Source organism: Hypanus sabinus, chromosome 11 (assembly GCF_030144855.1).
Source record: "Hypanus sabinus isolate sHypSab1 chromosome 11, sHypSab1.hap1, whole genome shotgun sequence".
Lineage (NCBI taxonomy): Eukaryota > Metazoa > Chordata > Chondrichthyes > Myliobatiformes > Dasyatidae > Hypanus > Hypanus sabinus.
In genome coordinates, this window is record NC_082716.1 from 4,100,809 (window position 1) to 4,125,548 (window position 24,740).

A 24,740-nucleotide genomic window follows, 5' to 3' on the forward strand; every position below is an offset into this window, starting at 1 on the left:
CTCTCTTTTCCTGTTCTTTCCTGTTCTGTGTTCCTGTTCTGTACTGTGCCTTGTTCCTGTTCCGTATTCCTGTTCTGTACTCTCTCTGTTCCTGTTCTGTACTCTCTCTTTTTTCCGGTTCTGTAGTCACTCTCTGTACCGTTGTATGTTCCTTTTTTGTACCGTTGTATGTTCCTGTTCCGTACCATTCTGTGTTCCTGTTCTCTGTTCCTGTTCCGTACCATTCTGTGTTCATGTTCCGTACTGTGCTGTGTCCCTGCCCGTACTGTGCTGTGTCCCTGTCCCGTACTGTTCTGTGTCCCTGTTCTGTACTCACTCTCTGTTCCCGTCCCGTACTGTTCTGTATTCCTGATCCGTACAATGCTATGTTTCTTTTTTTTACTGTTCTGTGTTCCTGTCCCGTACCGTTCCGTGTTCCTGTCCCTTGTTACTGTTCCATACTGTTCGGTGTGCCTGTTCCATACTGTTCTGTGTTCCAGTCCCGTACCGTTCCGTGTTCCTGTCCCTTGTTCCTATTCCGTACTCTCTCTTTTCCTGTTCTTTCCTGTTCTGTACTGTGCTGTGTTCCTGTTCCGTGTTCCTGTTCTGTATTCTCTCTCTGTTCCTGTTCTGTACTCTCTCTCTGTTCCTGTTCTGTACTCTCTCTTTTTTCCGGTTCTGTAGTCACTCTCTGTACCGTTGTATGTTCCTTTTTTGTACCGTTGTATGTTCCTGTTCCGTACCATTCTGTGTTCCTGTTCCGTACCATTCTGTGTTCATGTTCCGTACTGTGCTGTGTCCCTGCCCGTACTGTGCTGTGTCCCTGTCCCGTACTGTTCTGTGTCCCTGTTCTGTACTCACTCTCTGTTCCCGTCCCGTACTGTTCTGTATTCCTGATCCGTACAATGCTATGTTTCTTTTTTTTACTGTTCTGTGTTCCTGTCCCGTACCGTTCCGTGTTCCTGTCCCTTGTTACTGTTCCATACTGTTCGGTGTGCCTGTTCCATACTGTTCTGTGTTCCAGTCCCGTACCGTTCCGTGTTCCTGTCCCTTGTTCCTATTCCGTACTCTCTCTGTTCTGTGTTCCTGTTCCGTACTGTGTTGTGTTCCTGTTCCGTGTTCCTGTTCTGTACTCTCTCTCTGTTCCTGTTCTATACTCACTCTCTGTTCCTGTTCTGTAATCTCTCTCTCTCTGTTCCTGTTCTGTACTCTCTCTCTGTTCCTGTTCAGTACTCTCTCTCTGTTCCTGTTCTGTACTGCTCCCTGTTCCTGTCCCGCACTATCTCTGTGTTCCTGTTCTGCACTCTCTATGTTCATCTTCTATGTCCCTGTTCTGTGCTGTACTATTTTGCTTTTTGTACTGTTATATGTTCCTGTCCTTTGTTCCTGTTCTGTGCTGTACTATTTTGCTTTTCGTACTGCTCTGTGTTCCCGTTCCCTACTGCTCTGTGTTCCTGTTCCGTACTGCTCTGTGTTCCCGTCCTGTACCGTTCTGTGTTCCCGTCCCGTACCGTTCTGTGTACCCGTCCCGTACCGTTCCGTGTTCCTGTCCCTTGTTCCTATTCCGTACTCTCTCTGTTCTGTGTTGCTGTTCTGTACTGTGTTGTGTTCCTGTTCCGTGTTCCTGTTCTGTACTCTCTCTCTGTTCCTGTTCTGTACTCTCTCTCTGTTCCTGTTCAGTACTCTCTCTCTGTTCCTGTTCTGTACTGCTCCCTGTTCCTGTCCCACACTATCTCTGTGTTCCTGTTCTGCACTCTCTATGTCCATCTTCTATGTTCCTGTTCTGTGCTGTACTATTTTGCTTTTTGTACTGTTCTGTGTTCCTGATGCGTACTGTTATGTGTTCCTGTCCTTTGTTCCTGTTCTGTGCTGTACTATTTTGCTTTTCGTACTGCTCTGTGTTCCTGTTCTGTACTGCTCTGTGTTCCCATTCCCTACTGCTCTGTGTTCCTGTTCCGTACTGCTCTGTGTTCCCGTCCCGTACCGTTCCGTGTTCCTGTCCCTTGTTACTGTTCCATACTGTTCTGTGTTCCTGTGCCGTACCGTTCCGTGTTCCTGTCCCTTGTTACTGTTCCGTACTGTTCGGTGTTCCTGTTCCGTACTGTTCGGTATTCCTGATCCGTACTGTTTGGTGTTCCTGATCCGTACTATTCTGTGTTTCTGTCCCGCACTATCTCTGTGTTCCTGCTCTGTACTCTCTATGTCCATCTTCTATGTTCCGGTTCTGTACTGTTCTATGTTCCTGTTCTGTGCTGTACTATTTTGCTTTTTCTACTTTTCTATGTTCCTGTCCCTTGTTCCTGTTCCGTACTCTCTCTGTTCTGTGTTCCTGTTCCGTACTGTGCTGTGTTCCTGTTCCGTGTTCCTGTACTGTACTCTCTCTCTGTTCCTGTTCTGTACACTCTCTCTCAGTTCTTGTTCTGTGCTCTCTCTCTCTCTGTTCCTGTTCTGTACTCTCTATCTCTGTTCCTGTTCTGTGCTCTCTCCCTGTTCCTGCTCCGTACTGTTCTGTATTCCTGTTCTGTGTTCCCGTCCCGTACCGTTCTGTGTACCCGTCCCGTACCGTTCCGTGTTCCTGTCCCTTGTTCCTATTCCGTACTCTCTCTGTTCTGTGTTCCTGTTCTGTACTGTGTTGTGTTCCTGTTCCGTGTTCCTGTTCTGTACTCTCTCTCTGTTCCTGTTCTGTACTGCTCCCTGTTCCTGTCCCACACTATCTCTCTGTTCCTGTTCTGTACTCTCTATGTCCATCTTCTATGTTCCGGTTCTGTACTGTTCTGTGCTTTTTGTACTGTTCTGTGTTCCTGTCCCTTGTTCCTGTTCCGTACTCTCTCTGTTCTGTGTTCCTGTTCCGTACTGTGCTGTGTTCCTGTTCCATGTTCCTGTTCTGTATTCTCTCTCAGTTCCTGTTCTGTACTCTCTATGTTCATGTTCTATGTTACTGTCCCGTACTGCTCTCTGTTTCTGTTCTGTACTGCACTGTGTTCCTGTTCTGAACTGTTCCGTGTTCCTGATCTGTACTGTTCTATGTTCCTATTCTGTTCCGTGTTTCCTGATCCGTACCGTTCTGTGTTCCTGTTCCGTCCCGTTCTGTGTTCCTGTTCTGTACTGTCCTGTGTTCCTGTTCTGTACTGTCCTGTGTTCCTGTTCTGTACTGCTCTATGTTCCTGTCTGTAGTGTTCTATGTTCCTATTCTGTTCTATGTTTGAGTTCTGTACTCTCTCTGTTCCTGTCGTGTACTCTCTATGTTCATGTTCTATGTTACTGTCTCATACTGTTCTGTACTGTTCTGTTTTCTTGTTCTGTACTGTTCTATGTTCCTGTTCTGTACTGTTCTGTTTTCTTGTTCTGTACTCTCGCTCTGTTCCTGTTCTGTACCGTTTATGTTCCTGTTCTGTACGCTCTCTCTGTCCTGTTCTGTACCGTTGTATGTTCCTGTTCTGTACGCTCTCTCTGTCCTGTTCTGTACTCTCTCTCTGTTCCTGTTCTGTACCGTTGTATGTTCCTGTTCTGTACTCTCTCTCTGTTCCTGTTCTGTACCGTTGTATGTTCCTGTTCTGTACTCTCTCTCTGTTCCTGTTCTGTACTCCCTCTCTGTTCCTGTTCTGTACTCTCTCTCTGTTCCTGTTCTGTACTCTCTATGTTCATATTCTATGTTCCTGTTCTGTACTATTCTATCTTGCTGTTCTGAACTGTTCCCTGTTCCAGTTCTGTACTGTTCCGTGTTCCTTATCTGTACTCTTCTGTGTTCCTGTCCCGTACTGTTCTGTGTTCCTGTCCCGTTCTGCACTGTTCTCTGTTCCCGTTCTGCACTGTTCTGTGTTCCTCATCTGTTCTGTACTCTCTATGTTCCTGTTCTGTACTGTTCTCTGTTCTTGTTCTGTACTCTCTATGTTCCTGTTCTGTACTGTTCTGTGTTCCTGTTCTGTACTGTTGTATGTTCCTGTTCTGTACTATTCTGTGTTTCTCTTCTGTTGTATTCTACGTTCTGTAGGAATTTAAAATGAAATGATTACACGAAGATTGTTACATATATGAAGTCTTTCAATGGCCTGGCCAGGATGAAATCATGTTATTTACTACGAACAGAAATATTTGGGTTTGCTGTCGGCAATGGAAGTTTCTGGAGATGAAGGATTTATTGATTTCCAACTGCTGCGTTTTTGTTGGTAAATTGACCACTGTAAATTGTTCCTAGCATGTGCGAGTGGGGAGCCGATGGGAACGTGTGGAGAATGTAATGGAATCAGTTTAAATGAATGCTGGACAGTGCAGACTTGACTGGACAAAAAGTCACTGTGAGGCATCTTTAGATCACAAATTATTTCCTGAATTGCTCAGTACAGTAAATCAATGTCAAAGTTACAGGAAAATGTATTATAATGTATAGACAATAGGTGCAGAAGTAGACCATTCAGCCCTTCGAGCCTGCACCGACAGTCTGAGATCATGGCTGATCATCTACTATCAATACCCGGTTCCTGCCTTGTCCCCATATCCCTTGATTCCCCTATCCATAAGATACCTATCCAGCTCCTTCTTGAAAGCATCCAGAGAATTGGCCTCCACTACCTTCTGAGGCAGTGCATTCCACAGCCCCAGAACTCTCTGGGAGAAGAAGTTTTTCCTTAACTCTGTCCTAAATGATCTACCCCTTATTCTTAAACCATGCCCTCTGGTACTGGACTCTCCCAGCATCTGGAACATATTTCCTGCCTCTATCTTGTCCAATCCCTTAATAATCTTATATGTTGCAATCAGATCCCCTCTCAATCTCCTTAATTCCAGCGTGTACAAGCCCAGTCTCTCTAACCTCTCTGCGTAAGACAGCCCGGACATCCCAGGAATTAACCTTGTGAATCTACGCTGCACTTCCTCTACAGCCAGGATGTCCTTCCTTAACCCTGGAGACCAAAACTGTACACGATACTCCAGGTGTGGTCTCACCAGGGCCCTGTACAAATGCAAAAGGATTTCCTTGCTCTTGTACTCAATTCCCTTTGTAATAAAGGCCAACATTCCATTAGCCTTCTTCACTGCCTGCTGCACTTGCTCATTCACCTTCAGTGACTGATGAACAAGGACTCCTAGATCTCTTTGTATTTCTCCCTTACCTAACTCTGCACCATTCAGATAATAATCTGCCTTCCTGTTCTTACTCCCAAAGTGGATAACCTCACACTTATTCACATTAAACGTCATCTGCTAAGTATCTGCCCACTCACTCAGCCTATCCAAGTCACCCTGAATTCTCCTAACATCCTCATCACATGTCACACTGCCACCCAGTTTAGTATCATCAGCAAATTTGCTGATGTTATTCTCAATGCCTTCATCTAAATCGTTGATGTAAATCGTAAACAGCTGTGGTCCCAATACCGAGCCCTGTGGCACCCCACTAGTCACCACCTGCCATTCCGAGAAACACCCATTCACTGCTACCCTTTGCTTTCTATCTGCCAACCAGTTTTCTATCCATGTCAATATTTTACCCCCAATGCCATGAGCTCTGATTTTACCCACCAATCTCCTATGTGGGACCTTATCAAATGCCTTCTGAAAATCAATGTACACTAATCAATCTCCCTTGTCCAACTTCCTGGTTACATCCTCGAAAAACTCCGATAGATTAGTCAAGCATGATTTGCCCTTGGTAAATCCATGCTGGCTTGGCCCAATCCTATCACTGCTATCTAGATATGCCACTTTAAGAGTCCATCTTTAATAATGGACTCTAGCATCTTCCCCACTACTGATGTTAGGCTGACAGGACGATAGTTCTCTGTTTTCCCCCTCCCTCCTTTCTTAAAAAGTGGGATAACATTAGCCATTCTCCAATCCTCAGGAACTGATCCTGAATCTGAGGAACATTGGAAAATGATTATCAATGCATCCACAATTTCCAGAGCCACCTCCTTTAGTACCTAGGATGCAGACCATCTGGATCTGGGGATTTATCAGCCTTCAGTCCCATCAGTCTACTCATCACCATTTCCTTCCTAATGTCAATCTGTTTCATTTCATCTGTTACCCTATGTCCTTGGCCCATCCATACATCTGGGAGATTGCTTGTGTCTTCCCTAGTGAAGACAGATCTAAAGTACTTATCAAATTCTTCTGCCATTTCTCTGTTTCCCATAACAATTTCACCCAATTCATTCTTTAAGGGACCAACATTGTTCTTAACTATCTTCTTTCTCTTCACATACCTAAAAAAGCTTTTGCTATCCTCCTTTATATTCCTGGCTAGCTTGCGTTCGTACCTCATTTTTTCTCCCCCTATTGCCTTTTTAGTTAAGTTCTGTTGTTTCTTAAAAATTTCCCAATCATCTGTCCTCCCACTCACCTTAGCTCTGTCATACTTCCTTTTTTTTAATGCTATGCAATCTCTGACTTCCTTTGTCAACCACTGTGGCCCCTTTCCCCCCCCTTTGAATCCTTCCTTCTCTGGGGGATGAACTGATTTTGCACGTTGTGCATTATTCCCAAGAATACCTGCCATTGCTGTTCCACTGTCTTTTCTGCTAGGATATCCGTCCAGTTAACTTCGACCAGCTCCTCCCTCGTGGTTCCATAGTCTCCTTTGTTCAACTGCAATACTGACACCTCCGAGCTGCCCTTATCCTTCTCAAATTGCAGATAAAAATTTATCATATTATGGTCACTACCTCCTCATGGCTCCTTTACTTCAAAATCGCTTATCAAATCCTGTTCAGGATAGAACCAGACTACAGCGCACAGTGAGAACTGCCGAGCGCATCATTGGAGCCTCCCTGCCCTCTATTGTGGACCTGGACTCTTCCAGGTTGAAGAAGAGGGCGGGGAACATCACAAAGGACTCCTTCCATCCTGCGCACGGACTGTTTGAACTGCTCCCGTCTGGTAGGCGCTGCAGATCCCTTCAGACTGAGACTAATAGGCACTGGAGAAGTTTTTTCCCTAACTGCCGGTTAACTGTCGGCTAACTATTACTTGGATTGCATTACTTGTATGTATAATCTATATTTTCATTTATATTTATCATTATTATTGTTATGAGCAGAGAGACAACATCTGCCGGAAGTAAATTCCTTGTATGTGCACAGGTACTGGGCGATTAAAGTCTGATTCTGATTCTGATTACACAAGACTAAATCCAGAATAACCTTGTCCCTGGTCGGCTCTCGTACAAGCTGTTCCAAGAATGCATCCTGTAGGCACTCTACAAACTCCCTACCCTGGGGTCCAGCACCAACCTGATTCTCCCAGTTCACCTGCATGTTGAAATCCCCCATAACTACTGCGACATTACCTTTGCCACATGCCAATGTTAACTCCCTATTCAACTTGCACCCAATATCCATGCTACTGTTTGGTGGCCTGTAGACAACACCCATTAGGGTCTTTTTGCCCTTATTGTTTATTTATTATCATACAATATATGATAATAATTTATTATTATTTATTTTCATAGTACATATTGTATACTACCTTGAGATTAATTTTTTGTGGGCATTTACAGGAAAGTGAAGCAATTGAACTATATAATTTACGAAAGACGTTAAAGAAAGACTGATAAATGAGCTACATGCAAAAGAAGACAGACATTGCAAATAAATAAATAATACTGAGAAGATGAGTTGCTGTCTGTAGGTTGTGGAAGCAGTTTGGTGTTGTGGTGAGTGAGGTTTTCCACACACCTTCAGGAGTCTGCTGGTTGCAGGGTAATTGTTGTTCCTGAAGCTGGTGGTGCAGGATTTAAGGCTCCAGTCTCCCGCGGCTGATGGTGGTAGTGATATGTGGCCTGGCACAGTATGTAATGGTTAATGTAATCCAGCTTTGAGATCTGTGTTCAATTCCTGACGTCTGGAAGGAGTTTGTATGTTCTCCGCATGACCATTTGGGTTTCCTCTGTGTGCTCCAGATTCCTACCACGTTCCCGAAAAGTTCCCGTTTGAGTTAGAGTTACAGATATGGCTATTTTGGTGCTGGAAGTGTGGTGACACTCATGGCTCCCTGATGCACCATCAATAACTCTTGGAGACGTGAGACAAGATATAGACTTTTATTGGCTGGAAGAAAGAACAAGCAGCAATTGACCACTACACTACATCCTGGAGACTGAGGCCAGGGTGGTGCCCCCAATCACCTTTATACCGGAGTCTGTGGGAGGAGTCACAGGAGCAATCAGCAAGGGAGGGCATGTCCAGACAGGTGTATGTAGTTCTCCACACTCCCCCAGCACAGTCTTCACTGGTTTGGCTTGATTTGATGTAAGTGACTGTATTCCGCTGTGTGTATCAAAGTAAAGCTAATATGCTGCATCTCTCTCTCTCCTATGAGAGCGTAGCCTGGATGGTGGGGTCCTTGAAGATGGATGCTGCTTTCGTGTGGCACTGCTTCTTGTAAATGTGCTCCATTTTGTGAAGGCTTTGGCTGTGATGGACTGGGTGTATCCATCACTTGCTGCAGACTTTTCTGTTCCTGGTCATTGGTGTTTTCATCCCATTCTGTGATGCAGCGAGTCAGGCTATCACTGCTGTAACTCCTCACTATTGGCATCAATGAGAAGAGAACACAGCCTCAATCCTTAACGATGGAGGCTGCTGTCTTGTGTCAGTGCTTCTTGTAGATGCTCTGGAATATTATCAAAATCTTGACTGAAAAGCGTTGAATTTATTGCTGATTGAAATTCATTTACTGATCATGGAGTTGCAGCCGATATCCTTGCCAGTCCGGATGAAGGGTGTCGTCTGAAATATCAACCTTAATTCCCCTCCATAGATGCTGCCTAACCAGCTGAGTCCAGCTTGCATTATGTGTGTTTCTCTGAATTTGTACCATTCTCCCTGCAGAGCAGGCACATTTTCTTTCTGCAAAAGTACACGGAAAAGTGCTGTGTCAATGTAAAATGTAACAGATTGTTCTTAAGAGCACAATGTTTATATTGAGTTCATGTTGTGAATACAGGTAGAGAGAGGTGCAGGTATGAAGAGGCACATATACGGAGAGTCACAGATAGACAGAGGTAAAAGTACGGTGAGGTACAGGTAGAGAGAGGTACAGGTAGAGATGGGTACAGATAGAGAGGGACACAAGCAGAGTGGGGCACAGGTAGAGAGAGGTACAGGGACAGTGAGGCATAGTTACAGTGAGATACAGGTATGGAGAGTTAGATTTATGGTGAGGTACAGATATAGAGAGGCACAGGTAGAGTGGGGTAAAGGTAGGGTGAGATGCTGATGGAGAGAGGCACAGGTAGAGTGGGGTAAAGGTAGGGTGAGGTGCTGGTGGAGAGAGGCACAGGCATGGTGAAGTACGTGTAAAGGTAAAGATATGGTAAGATACAGGTACAGTGTGGCACAGGTAGAGTGGGGTAAAGGTAGGGTGAGGTACTCATATGGTGAAGTACATGTACTGTGAAATAAAGCTACAGTGAGATGCAGGTAGTGTGAGTACAGGTACAGTGAGGTACAGGTAGGCTGAGGTACAAGTACAGTGAGGTACAGGTACGGTATGATACAAGTACAGTGAGGTACAGGTACAGTATGATACAAGTACAGTGAGGTACAGGTACAGTATGATACAAGTACAGTGAGGTACAGGTACGGTATGATACAAGTACAGTGAGGTACAGGTATGGTATGATACAAGTACAGTGAGGTACAGGTACAGTATGATACAAGTACAGTGAGGTACAGGTACAGTATGATACAAGTACAGTGAGGTACAGGTACGGTATGATACAGGTAGAGTGAGGTACAGGTTCCATGAAGTAAAAGTACGGTGAGGTACAGGTACGCCGAAGGGACTGTAATGTGCGTAGATTTTTCTGTTCCATGTCCTATTAAAAATATATATAATTGATGTTTTTCTTGCACCTGTGCACAGGTGGACTTGAGCAGATGAAAATAAACTCCATTTTGTTAAAGTGTGATAGTACAGTAGGGTTGTGATGGGTTCAAGGGCCTGGTTTTTTACTCTATGATTCTGATGCAGTAACTGTTACGATTGACTAACCTTGTCTGTTTTCGGTCCAGGAAAACCCCACTCTTCCTGGTCGCAATATGTATGGCTGTTGGAATTATACCAGTCCACTCGCAAGGTAAGATATTATGCACACTTTTTGCATCTCAGTATTGTGAACAAAAAATGTCAGTGAGAAACATAGTAAAGACTAGATAATTGCTCAATTGACTCATTTTTCTCAAAGTTAAAAGTGTTTCCCATTGTCTCTGAAGTGAGCCAACACACTCCAAAGTGTGTTCCAAAGGTACTGGAGGCTGAAGCACACAGCACAATGTTTCCAGTTTCTTCCCCTCTGCCATCAGATTTCTCTGTGGACAATGAACCCACATACATTACATCATTATTTTTCTTTTTTTAACTTTTTGCACTATTTATTTAATTTTTTAAAATTATATACAGTACTGTGCAAATATTCAGAGCTATGGTGCCTAAGACTTTAGCACAGTCCTGCATTTTTCAATGTGGAGCTGAGAGCGAGTTTGTAAATCTGGTGGGAGCCAAAGACGTTGGGAATGGTGAGGGCGGAATGTCAGGGGTGGGGGGTGTCACATGGGTGTATACACACTCAGCCCTGAGACACCAGGCAAGGTCATTTGATTCCAAGTGATTGGTTTATTGATCATTACAGAATGTCTCTCTGGAACTTCCCACTCCCTCCCCTCTCTCTTCCCCTTTTCCCAACTGTGATTCCCATCTCCCTGTCCTCGTTCCTCTCTATAATAGAGACCCATATTAGAATGACAAGCATTATTGACAAAGGCGAATCGGTTGATGTTGTGTACTTGGATTTTCCAAAGTCCTTTGAAAAGGAGCCATATATGAGGCTGCTTGACCAGTTTTGAGGCCATGGTATTACAGGAAAGATACGAGCATGGATGGAGCATTGGCTGCCTGGCAGGAGGCAATGAGTGGGAATAAAGGGAGCCTGTTTTTAGTTGTCTGCCAATGACCTGTGGTGTTCCACAGGAGTCTGTGTTGGGACCGCTTCTTTTTATGTTATATGACTATGGGTAATCTTAGGTAATTTCTAAGTAAGTACATGTTTGGCACAGCATTGTGGGCTGAAGGGTCTGTATTGTGCTGTAGGTTTTCTGTGTTCTATGTTTCTTCTTTATCAATCTTTTTATTAGTTAAAAAAAGTACACACTCACATACACACACACACACACACACACACACACACACACACACACACACATATATATATAAGAGAATTATGAACAAATATCTATCAATAACAGTCTGAATAAAAGGAAAAATAAACATTATCAAGATCAAACACTGTATTAATCTAATTGTATACAATAAAGAGAAAGGTAATTGATTCTCCTCATACCCATAAAAAGAGAAAAAAGATAAAGAAACTTTTATAATTGAAATGTACAGAAAAAAACTCCAAAACACCAAAAAAAAACAAAAACAAAAGAAAAAGGAACTGGGCAGCTCAAACTGAGAGTGACAAAAAAAAACAAACAAGGAAAAACTTCCTGATCAAATCCAAATCTTCAGAAGGGTAACTGGAAGGGCCATAAGTCAGGGCCTATGAAAATACTGAGTGAAAGGTTGCCAAGTTTCCTCAAGTTTAGAGGATGTATCAAATGTCCAACTTCTGATTTTCTCTAAACTTAAACATGACATAATGAATAACAATAGGTGGATTAGAGTCTTTCCATTTCAGCAAAACGGCTCTCCTAGCCAGTAAAGCTGTAAAAGCTATCATCCGTTGAGCAGAAACAGGAATATCTCCTGCTTCCGATGGAATGATCCCAAAAATTGCTGTAAGTAAAATTGGTTGTAGATCCAAATTCAGATTAAGTTTTAAAGACTTCTCTCCAAAAATTATCTAACTTGATACAAGACCAGAACATGTGTGTTAAAGAGGCCACCTCAATATTACATCTAACACAAATAGGATTAATATTGGGGAAAAATACGGGCTAATTTTTCCTTTGACATATGCATTACCTCTATGTTCTATGTTTCTATAGGTCAATGACTTGGATGACAGAATTGATCATGTTGGAGCCAAGTCTGCAGGCAGTATGAAGATAGGTAGAGGGTAGGTAGTTTTGAGGAAGTAGAGAGGCTACAGAAGGGCTTAGACAGATTAGGAGAATAGGCAAAGAAGTGGCAGATGGAATACAGTGTCAGGAAGTGTATGGTCATGCTTTTCGGTAGAAGAAATAAAATAGTAGACTATTTGCTAAATGCAGAGAAAATTCAAATATCTGAGGTGCCTAGGGACTTGAGAATCATTGTTGAGGACTCCCATAAGGTTAATTTGCAGGTTGAGGCTGTGGTGAGGAAGGCAAGTGCAATGTTAGCATTCATTTCAAGAGGAGTAGAATATAAAAGCAAAGATGTAACATTGAGGCTTTATAAAGCACTGGTGAGACCTCTCTCGGAGTATTGTGAGCAGTTTTGAGCCCCTTATCCTAGAAGGGATGTGCTGACATTGGAAAGGGCTCAAAGGAGGTTTGCGAAAATGATTCCAGGATTGAAAGTCATATGAAGGACGTTTGATGGCTCTAGGCCTGTATTCATTGGAATTTCGAAGAATGAGGGGTGATCGCATTGAAACCTATTGAATGTTGAAAGGCCTTGATAGAGTGGATGTGAAGAAGATGTTTCCTATGGTGGGAGAGTCAAGACCAGAGGGCACAGCCTCAGAACAGAGGGATGACCTATTAGAATGGAGACTAGGGCAAATTTCTTTACCCAGTGGAATCTGTGGAATTTGTTACCACAGGAGGCTGTGGAGGCAAAGTTACTGGGTATTTTTAAGGCAGAGGTTGATATCTTCTTGATTAATCAGGGCATGAAGGGAGATAAGGGTTGGGGGGAAGGCCGGAGATTGGGGCTGAGAAGGAAAATGGATCAGCCATGATGAAATTGTGGAGTAGACTTTGTGGGCCAAATGGCCTGATTCTGCTCCTATACCTTATGGCCTTCTGTCTTCTTAAGTCCATCACTCCTACTGGGGGATTGGCCTTTGACGGCAGCTTGCCAGAGTCCTCGGTCCTGGGCTAGTAGAAGGTTGGTCAGCCCGTGACTTCCACTTTCAGCACACAGCCTCATATATCTTCTAGGTGGAGATCCTTCCTCTGCCAGGGATGAGGTGTTTGGAGCTACTATAACTCTGGGATTTTACGGGATGGGCTTGCTAGCCACATGCCCACCCTCAGTTGGGGATGGGACTATCCATAGCACAGCTTTTATTTATGTATCATTTTTCAAAAATTCTATTACATTTCTTTATTTTCCTGTGATTGCCAACATGAAAATGAATCTCAGGGCTGCATATGGTGACATATATGTACTTAGACAATAAATTTACTTTGAAGAGGGGTGCTTATGCAAAAGACTGGAGTGGGGGTGGGATGGGATTGACTGGCTCTGTAGCGTAGCAGTTAGCACAGTGCATTACAGCCAGCTGTAAGATTCAGCTTCAATTCCTGTCACTGCCTGTAAGAAGCTCGCATGTTCTTCCTATGGCTGTGTAGGCCTCCTCGGGGTGTCCAGTTTCCTCCTACAGTCCAAAGGTGTATAGGTTAGGGGTTAGTAAATTGTGGGCATGCTGTGTAGGCTGGTCAGCACAATGCTTTGCTGATTTGGTTTGATGCAAACGACACACTTCACTGAATGTGATAAAGCTAATCTCTTTCTATGAGACTGAGAGAGATGTGACAGTTTTCCTGCCTAGAATGTTTGTCAGGGTTGCTGGGGCATTGTGGCACTCCACGCTGTATCTCTAAATAAAATAAATAAATAACGGTTCCTGAACCTGGTGATGTGCAGCCTGAGGCTCCTGTACCTTCTTTCCAGTGGTAGTAGTGTGGAGATGGTGGGATGCTGCGTTCTTGCGTTAGACGGCTCTATCCACCACTGTACGTAGACCTTTCCATTGCTGGGCATTGGAGTTTCCAAACTAGACCATTGTACAGAGTCATAAAATATAAAAACTAACAGCTTGTACTTCATTCAGAATCAGATCAGATTTCATATCATGAATTGAATTGACTTTATTTCTTCTATCCTTCACATACATGGAGTAAAAATCTTTACATTACGTCTCTGTCTAAATGTGAAATGTGCAATGATAGTAATTTATAATAAATAGAACAGTCAGTGTAATACAGAGGACACACAAGTCAGCGTGAGTTCATCAGTCTGACGGCCTGGTGGAAGAAGCTGTCCCGGAGCCTGTTAGTCCTGGCTTTTACGCTGTGGTAGCGGTTCACAGATGGTAGCAGCTGGAACAGTTTGTGGTTGGAATGGCTTGGGTCCCCAATGATCCTACGGGTCCTTGTAAATGTCCTGAAACTGTCATTGTTCCGGTTTGCCGTCCCCTTTAACACTTCTTTCTCCCTGATCATGCCCCAATTTCAGTCAATTGCTGCTAGTTACCCAATTACCGTACATCTGGCTTTCATCAGAGACTGGGAAATAAATACGATGGCGACTCTATCCCAGGTTGCCAGTTCGTTGGTCAATTCTTGTGCGGTACTTCGTTCCCTGTTCTGATTAGAACCGTTAGTTCTAAGTTCTGCTCTAGCTTCTAGAGAGTCCCTGTGAATCACGTCTCCTTGTCAAGATTTCTCTGGTTTCCTGCTCGACATTCAGGTCTACGCTAGCCTCCCCAACTGAGTCGACATGGCAGTGTCCTGCACTTGGGTTCTCCTCCGTCGTCCCCGTGTAACAGAATCATGGGAAGTTCACATCTACTGGGCTGTCCGCACCACTCTCTGCAGAATCCTGTAATTAAGGGAGGTACAGTTCCCACACCAGGCAATGATGCAGCCAGTCAGGATGCTCTCAATTGTGCCCCTGTAGAAAGTTCTTAGGATTTGGGGGTCCATACCAAACTTCCTCAACTGTCTGAGGTGAAAGAGGCACAGCTGGTGCTTACAGACCACGTGAGGTCCTCGGTGATGTGGATGCCAAGAAATTTGAAGCTGTTTACCCTCTCAACCCCAGATCTATTGATGTCAATAGGGGTTAGCCATCTCCATTCCTCCTGTAATCCACAATCAGCTCCTTTGTTTTGTGACATCAAGGGCATATCATTCACATATGTCATGAAATATGTTGTTTTGTGATAGCAATATTGCAATACATAATAATTTTAACAATTATAAATTACAATCTGAAATATATATGTTAACAATTGAACTAAGTAGTAAAAAAGGAGCGCAAAAAAACTGATCAGGGAGGTAGTGTTCATTGTCCATCCAGAAATCTGACGGCAGAGGTGGAGAAACTTTTCCTGAAGGGTTGAGATGGATGGATAGACAGATAGATGTGTGCTTTATTGATCCCAAAGGAAATTACAGTGTTACTGGGCATTACAAGTGCACAGATATACAAATATTAGAAGACAAGTAAGAAAAATAAAAAAAACAAGTTACTATAAAAAGTTACCTGGAAAATAAGATATGCAAGATTTACAAGCTTTCCGGGTCCACACTGATAGATGGTAATGCAGGAATTACTGTAATATTATACAGTAATGAGTGCGCATTTTCACCATCCAGTTAAGAAGTGATGGTAGTATTGCACAAAGTGTCCATGATAACAGGGTATGGTAAACAGAGGCTAATAACAGTGTAACAGGAGGGGGTCATCACTTCCCTGGCTATAGGCTGATTCATTATAGAGCCTAATGGTCGCGGGTAAGAATGACCTCGTAGAGCGCAGTTATCTCAGTCTATTAATGAAAGTGCTCCTCTGTTCAGCCAAGGTGCCATGCAGAGGGTGAGAAACTTTGTCCAGAATTGCCAGAATTTTCTGTAGGGTCCTTTGTTCTACCACAGACTCCAGTGTGTCCAGTTTGTCTCCTATAACAGGGCCAGTCTTTCTAATCAGTTTATTGAGCCTGTTGGCATCACCTGAGTTAATGCCATTGCCCCAGCACACCACCACATAGAAGATTGTACTGGTGACAACAGACTGGTAGAACATGTGAAGGAGAGGCCTGCACACTCCAAAGGACCTCAGTCTCCTCTGGCCCTTCTTGTACACAGCCTCTGCGTTGGAGCTCCACTCAAGTCTGTCATCCAGATGCATCCCCAGGTACTTATAAATCCTCACCATATCCACGTCCTCACCATCAATAGAAACATGGAGTAGTGCAGCCTTCGTCATCCTAAAGTCCATCACCATCTCCTTTGTCTTACTGATGTTGAGCTGCAGATGATTCAGCTTGCACCATTCGACAACGTCCTCCACCAGGGCCCTGTGTTCATCCTCCCATCCTCCCTCTATACACCCAACTATTGCTGAGTGTCTACAGAATTTCTGCAGATGACATGATACTATGTTGTAACTAATGTCCGATGTATACAGGGTAAACACAGTCCCCTGTGGGGCCCCAGTGCCGCTTATAGCCAGTCAGGTAGTCCATTATCCAGGACCCAATGGAACAGTCAACCTGCATTGAATGGAGCTTATCCCCACAATGAGTGTGTGTCTTCAGACTCCTGTACCACCTCCTTGATGGTAGCATGTCCTGGGTGATGGGGGTCCTTAAAGAGGGATGCTGCCTTTTTAAGGCATCACCTTTTGAAGATGTCCTCGATTGTGTAGAACCTAGAGTCCACGATGGAGCTGGCTGAGTTTACAACTTTCTGCGGCTAATTCCGATCCTGTGCAGTGGCCCCTCCGTACCAGGAATGCTCTCCTTGGTACACCTGTAGAAAGTTGCTCATTTTGACCTTCAGGCCTATAATTTAGATGCAGTGTGAGCTGTCGTTGCTGCAGAACAAAGGAACATCATTTCCTTGGCCTAAGTGTCAATTGAAATGTTGAAATGCTCATCTATTAACTTTAACCAACACCAGATCCAGTTCCGCCAAATTGTTTCGCTCCCAGCTGTGATCTGGCGAGGCAGCCAACATCTGGAGATACTCCAGGCTCAGATTATGTTTGGTTGTCTCAGAGTCGTCATCTTCATCTTCTCTTGTTGAAACCGACAAGACTGAAGTGGTGTTGCTTACGGGATGGCATGGTTAGTGTAATGATGTTACGGTGCCAGTGACCCAGGTACAAGCCCCCTGCTGTCTGAACCAGAGTCAGGTTTAATACCATTGACATAGGTCACGAAATATGTTGTTTTGCAGCAGCAGTACATTGTAATACATAATAATTTTAAAAATAAATTGCAATATGAAGTATATATAAAATTAAATTGAATTAGCGCAAACAAACGAGGAAAAAGTAGTGAGGTTGTGTTAATGGTTTCACTGTCCATTCAGTAAGCTGATGGCAGAGGGGAAGAAACTGTTCCTGCGAGGCTGAGTGTGGGTTTCATGCTCCTGAACCTCCCCTGGAATGGTTCTGAAAGGAGTCTGTGGGTTTCCTCCGGGTGCTCCGGTTTCCTCCCACATCCCAAAGACATACCAGTTAGTTGTTCATAGGGTATGACCTGGAACATCTGGACAGCAAAGATGCATACATCAGGATGCTCTTTATTGATTACAGCTCGGCTTTTAACACCATCATCCCCTCAAAATAATCAGTAAAATCCAAGACCTGGGTCTCAATACCCCCTTGTGCAACTGGATCCTGGATCTCTTCACCTGTAGACCCCAGTCAGTCTGGATTGGCATAAACATCTCCCCCACAATTTCCATCAGCACAGAAGCACTGCAGGGATGTGTACTTAGCCCCATGCTCTACTCGTTTTACGACTATGACTGCGTGGCTAAGTACCGTTCCAACACCATATACAATGCTGATGACACCACTGTTGTGGGCCGTATCAAAGGTGGGGATGAATCAGCATACAGGAGGGAGATTGAAAATTTGGCTGAGAGGTGTAATAGCAACAACCTCTCACTCAATGTCAATAAGACCAAGGAACTGATTGTAGACTTCAGGAGAGGGAAACCAGAGGTCCATCAGCCAGTAATCATTGGAGGATCAGAGGTGGAGAGGGTCAGTGTATTTAAATTCATGAATGTTTCCATCTCAGAAACCTGCCCTGGACCCGTCATATAAATATTATTGCCAAGAAAGCACGACAGCACCTCTACTTCCTCAGGAGGCTGGAGATTTGACATGTCATCAAAAACCCTGGCAAATGTCTACAGATGTGTGGTGGGAGGTGTGCTGACTGGCTGCATTACGGCCCGGTATGGAAACAACAATGTCTTTGAGCGGAAAATCCTAGAAAAGGTAGTGGATTCAGTCCAGTACATCATGGGTAAAGCCCTCCCAACCATTGAGCACGTCTACATGACACATTGCCGTAGAAAAGCAGGATCCATCATCAAAGATCCTCACCACCCAGGCCGTGCTCTTTTCTCACTGCTGCCATCAGGTGGGAGGTACAGGAGCCTCAGGACTTGCACCACCAAGTTCAAGAACAGTTAGTACCCCACAACCATCAGGTTCTTGAACAAGAGGGGATAGCTACACTTACTTAAGGACTCTGTTATGTTGTTATTCCATGCTTGTTATTTATTGCTGTTTATTTATATCTGCATTTGCACAGTTTGTTTACAGTTAACAGTTTCTGATGTTTACAGCTTACAATTGCTGTTCCATAGATTTGCTCGTAGGAAAAGAATCTCAGGATTGTATGTGGTGACATGTGTACTCTGATAATAAACTTTACTTTGAACTTTGGACTTCAATTGGGCAGTATGGGCTCATTGTCCAAGAAGTGCCTGTTACCGTGGTGTAACTCTAAATAAAATAAAATAATCAATCAATATAGATGGCAACCCTTCCTTTGATATTTTTAGTAAATTGGTTTATTATTGTTACATGTACCGAGGTACAGTGAAATAATGCCCTCACAAATCAGATCTTTGCACAGTGCATTGAGGTAGAACAAGGTAAAATACGAGCAGAATGAAGAATAAGTTGTTATAGTTACAGAGAATGTGAAGTGCAGCTGGACAATAATGTGCAAGGTCATAATGATGTAGATTGTGAGGGCAAGGGTCCGTGTTTATTGTACCAAAAGGTCCGTTCAAGTTTCTGATAACAACAGGGTAGAAGCTGTCCACTAGTCTGGGTATAATCTGCCCTTCCGTCTGAGAAGAAGCTGTCCTTGAGCCTGCTTTCAGGCTTTTGTATCTTCTACTCAATCTGAGAGGGAAGAAGAGAGAACATTCAGGATGGGTGGTGACTCTAATTAAATAAATAAGCAATAAATATTGAAAACATGAGATGAAGAGTCTTTGAAAGTGAGTCTATAGGTTTAGGGAACAGTTCAGTGAGGGGGTGAGTGAAGTTCAGTAGTTATCCCCTCTGGTTCAGGAGTCTAATGGTTGTGGGGCGATAACCTTTCCTGAACCTGGTGCTGAGAGTCCTAAGGCTCCTGTTCCTCCTTCCCAATGGCAGCAGTGAGAAGAGATGGTTTAAGCCAAAGGGCCTCCCTTTGTGCCTTGTCTCTCTCTGACTTTGCGTGTCCGTGCCAACCGTCAACCACCTACTTGCACTGATCTCAGTTTACCCACCCAAAATTCCCATCGGCTCTCCCCAGACCCCCTCACGCACCCACTGGGGACGATTAACCTACCGACCTGCACGTCTAGAGGATGTGGAATGTGCGAGGAAAACCGGAGCTTCCCGGGAAAACCCGAGTGGTCACAGAGAGAAGGTGCAAACTTACAGCACCGGAGGTCGGGATCAAGCCCAGGTCTCTGGACCCATGAGGCAGACCCCTTAGGGAAAAAGTTCAAAGTAAATTTATTATCAAAGTACATGTTTGTCACCATGTATAACCCAGAGATTCAATCTCCGGAGGGCATACTCAATAAATTCAAGAAACACAATGGAATCAATGAAAGACTGCACCCTACAGGACGGACAAACAGCCAATGTGGTACAAATACAAACAGAAAAAATAAATAGATCTGTACTGGTATTGATTATTATTGTCACATGTACTGAGCTAGAGTGAAAAGCTTGTCTTGCGTACTGTTCGTACAGATCAGATCATTACACAGTGCATTGAGGTAGACCAAGGGAAATACAGGAAACATTCAACATGTTAGATAGCATCAGTAGGGAGAGAGAGTGGGACAGAGAGAGAGCCAGAGACAGAAAGAGAGAGAGAGGGAAAGAGACAGAGACAGAAAGAAACAGAAACAGAGAGAGAGAGGCTGAGAGAGAGAAAGATAGAAATATAAAAACATAGAAAGCCCACAAAGCTGTGCCAAAAATGTCCCTAACTTAGAACTACCTAGGCTTACCCATAGCCCTCTATTTTTCTAAGGTCCATGTATCCATCCAGGAGTCTCTTAAAGGACCCTATCGTATCTGCCTCCACAACCACTGCTGGCAGCCCATTCCACGCACTCACCACTCCCTGAGTAACCATATAACAATTACAGCAGAGAAACAGGCCATCTCGGCCCTTCTAGTCCGTGCCGAACGCTTACACTCACCTAGTCCCACTGGCCCGCACTCAGCCCATAACCCTCCATTCCTGTCTTGTCCATATACCTATTCAATTTTACTTTAAATGACAATACCGAACCTGCCTCTACCACTTCTACTGGAAGCTCATTCCACAAAGAAAAAACTTATCCCTGACATCTCCTCTGTACCTACTTCCAAGCACCTTAAACTGTGCCCTCTTGCACTAGCCACTTCAGCCCTGGGAAAAAGCCTCTGACTATCCACACAATCAATGCCTCTCATTATCCTATACACCTCTATCAGGTCACCTCTCATCCTCCGTCACTCCAAGGAGAAAAGGTCAAGTTCACTTAACCTATTCTCATAAGGCATGCTCCCCAATCCAGGCAACATCCTTGTAAATCTTCTCTGCACCCTTTCTATTGTTTCCAATCACTGAAGTAAGACTCACTGGTCTATAATTTCTTGCGCTATCCCTATTCCCTTTCTTGAATAAGGGAACAACATCCATAACCCTCCAATCCTGAACCTCTCTTGTCCTCATTGATGATGCAAAGATCATCACCAGAGGCTCAGCAATCTCCTCCCTCGCCTCCCACATTAGCCTGGGGTACATCCCATCCAGTCCCAGTGACTTATCCAACTTGATGCTTTCCAGAAGTTCCAGCACATTCTCTTTCTTAATATCTACACGCTCAAGCTTTTCAGTCCACTGCAAGTCATCACTACAATCACCAAGATCCTTTTCTGTAGTGAATACTGAAGCAAAGTATTCATTAAGTACCTCTGCTATCTCCTTTGTTTCTATACACACTTTTCCACTGTCACACTTGATTGGTCCTATTCTGTCACATCTTATCCTCTTGCTCATCACATACTTGTAGAATGTCTTGGGGTTTTCCTTAATCCTGTCCACCAAGCCCTTCTCATGGCCCTGTCTGGCTCTCCTAATTTAATTCTTAAGCTCCTTCCTGCTAGCCTTATAATCTCTAGATCTCTATCATTACCTAGTTTTTTGAACCTTTTGTAAGCTCTTCTTTTCTTCTTGACTAGATTTACAACAGCCTTTGTGCACCACAGTTCCTGTACCCCACCATCCTTTCCCTGTCTCATTAGAACGTATCTATGCAGAACTCCATGCAAATATCCCCTGAACATCTGACACATTTCTTCCGTATGTTTCCCTGAGAACTTCTGTTTCCAATTTATGCTTCCAAATTCCTGCCTGATAGCTTCATATTTCCCCTTACTTCAATTAAATGTTTCCCTAACTTGTTTGTTCCTATCCCTCTCCAATGATCACTATCTCCAAAATGCTCTCCCACTGAGAGACCTGACACCTGACCAGGTTCATTTCCCAATACCAGATCAAGTTCAGCCTCTCCTCTTATAGGCTTATCTACATATTGTGTCAAGATCCTTCCTGAACACACCTAACAAACTCCACCCCTTCTAAACCCCTCCCTCTAGGGAGGTGTCAATTGATATTTGGGAAATTAAGATCTCCCACCACAACAACCCTGTTATTATTACTCCTTTCCAGAATCTGCCTCTCTATTTGCTCCTCAATGTCCCTGTTACTATTGGGTGGTCTATAAAAACCACCCAGTAGAGTTATTGACCCCTTCCTGTTCCTAACTTCCACCCACAGAGACTCCGTAGACAACCCCTCCATGACTTCCCCCTTTTCTGCAGCCATGACACTATCTTTGATCAACAGTGCCACTCCCCCACCTCTTTTGCCTCCGTCCCTGTCCTTTCTTAAACATCTAAAACCTGGCACTCGAAGTAACCATTCCTGCCCCTGAGCCATCCAAGTCTCTGTAATGGCCATAACATCATAGCTCCAAGTACTGATGAAGAGAGAGATAGAGAGGGGAACAGGGAGAGGGCAGCGAGTGTTGTGTATTTAATATTTTAGTGATATTTGAGTAACATTGTAAATATACAGTATTGTTTGATTACAGATTCTTTGTTGTTTACATAATGCATTGTGGGTTGTACATAAAATGCCATATGTCATCTGCAACCAAGTGATATATGCATGCCTCACTAAGTCAAACCTGAGTTAGACTTGCATTTCGGACTCTCCATCTTGTCCTTTAAGTTAGAGAGGCAGAGACGGGGGAGAGGGGGAGCAAAGAAAGAGAGAGGCAGAGAGATGGAGGTAGAAAGAGAAAAATAGAGAGACAAAGTTATAGAGAGAGGGAGAGAGAGAGAGAGAGAGAGAGAGAGAGAGGGGGAGGCAGAAAGAGAGAGAGATGGGGTTGCAGAGGTAGAAAGAGGCAGAGAGAGGAGGAGAGAGTGAGGGTCATATTTACAGAGCACAACAGCGCATTTAGTTCATGCTGAACTATTATTCTGCCTGTTACTATCGACCTGCACCATAGCCAGAGAGAGAGGGTCAGAAAGAGTTAACATTTCAGATGAGGGACCCATTCATTAGCACTGAGAAACCCAGCAGCCTTCTGAATCTCTGACTTAGCCTTGCAATCTGCAGTCTAATAACAATGAGAGGAGTCACACTGTGTTTGCCCAGTCAGTTCTGGGCTCTTGAAGATTTGGATCATATTAACAGGAAAGAAAAAAAAGGCTTGAACTTTCAACAGCTTCTTAAAGACACGAGGGTGACAACAGTATTTAATTAACTCTCAGTGTTTCTATAATCACCCTTTACTGCCAGTCCTCTGATCACAACATGGGATGATGAACACCTGGGCTGGAGATGTTTCCGGAATGTCCGCCAGCGGTGCAGGTGCTTCTGGTGTACAATGCAGACCTGCCCGTGCTTTTGACTTCATCTGCAACATCTGCTTCTCCCTGCTCTGGTTTCAATTACCTTGACAGCCGTCAGAATGACACTCTTGGCAGGGCTGTCTAATTGTTCGAAAATGGTCAGGTCAGAAATGACCAAAGGAATAAAAGCAATAATTAAACAGGTGTAGCCATTGTCCTGGAGTGGAGTGGGACGTAGTGCAGATAGAGAGGAGGATGATAGAGGGAATGATGGAATTATAGAGATATTAGGGACCAATAGAGGGGGATGTGATAATGATGATGATGACGATGCTGAGACCTCTCTTGGTTGAGGTTGACCATGGATGTTGTGTCCTTTCTATCTACGTGATATGCAAGCCAGGCAGTGCGATATGCTGAGCAAGCTGTTGCCCATCTCCACGCTACTGATGAACCCAAAGGAACGGCGGAGACCGATACAGTTTGGCACCAGCAGCGTCGCAGGAGTTGCCGGTCAGTGTTGAACTCAACGTAGGACTGCCTCAGGGACTCCAGCTCTGGACATTTCCCTCAGTGCTTATTCACAAAACCTTCCCCCTGAGAGGGTATAAGAGGTTTCGTTCCTCTAGATGAGCTGCTAACCTCAGCTGTCGAGCCTCACCTGCCTAAAGAGACTGGTTTTGAGGCAGCAGTAACCCGCCTTTATCCTTTGTCCCGTCAGTTGATGTGCCCCGGTTTCCTCCCGCGTTTCAAAGACGTGTGGGTTAGGGTTGGTGAGTAGTGGGCATGCTCTGTTGGTGCTGGAAGTAAGGCAGCACTTGCAGGCTGCCCCCAGCACACCCTCGTTGATTTGATTTGACACAAAGCAATGCTTTTCACTGTATTTTTTCATGTACAGTGACAAATACAGCTTATCTTTAATCTTCAATGAAACACAGAACAGTAAGAGGCCATTCAGCCCACAATGCTGTTCCCAACTAATTGTGCTAATGACACCTAATCCTTTTTCATTATACTACGTCCCACATCACTCCATGCACTGCACATACACGTGTCTTTCAAAGACCTCTTAGGCATCTGTGACGTCCTCCACCACTCCACCAGGAAGCACATTCCAGACACCCACAAATCTCTGCCATTCCCATCTCCTTTGAACCCTCACTCTCTCATCTCAAATATTCACCCTCTGGTTTTGGATGTTTCAGTCCTGGGGAAAGAATCTGGACTGTACTGCACTGCAATGCTGCCACAAAACAGTATATTTCACTACAATATGTCAGTGATAACGTAGGGTCACTATGGTAACGTAACAGTTAGTGTGACAGGATTACAGCTAGGAGCATTGCAATTTGGAGCTCAACTCTGATGTTGTCTTTAAGGAGTTTGTACGTCTTCCTTGTAGAGTTCTCAGATTCCTCCCACAGTCCAAAGACGTACCACTTAGTGGTTAATTGGTCATTGTAAACTGTCCTGTGATTAGATGGTTTTTTTGTTACGTGCCCTGTTGTACGATGTGGGCAATTGTGGTCTTTCTATGACCATGATTGTTCTTGGCACTTTTTTCTGCAGAAGTGGTTTGCCATTGCCTTCTTCTGGGCAGTGTCTTTACAAGACGGGTGACCCCAGCCATTATCAGTACTCTTCAG

The 24,740-nt window shown here is 44.1% G+C and overlaps 1 protein-coding gene across 1 annotated transcript in view; it reads left to right on the forward strand.

Annotated features, from left to right (window-relative positions):
* Positions 1-24,740, forward strand: part of LOC132401662 (collagen alpha-1(XXIV) chain) — a 511,504-nt gene that overhangs the window by 91,318 nt on the left and 395,446 nt on the right. The window contains exon 2 of the mRNA XM_059983704.1: positions 9,996-10,060. Within this exon, the coding sequence (XP_059839687.1) occupies positions 9,996-10,060 (65 nt within the window). The remainder of the gene's footprint in view (positions 1-9,995; positions 10,061-24,740) is intronic.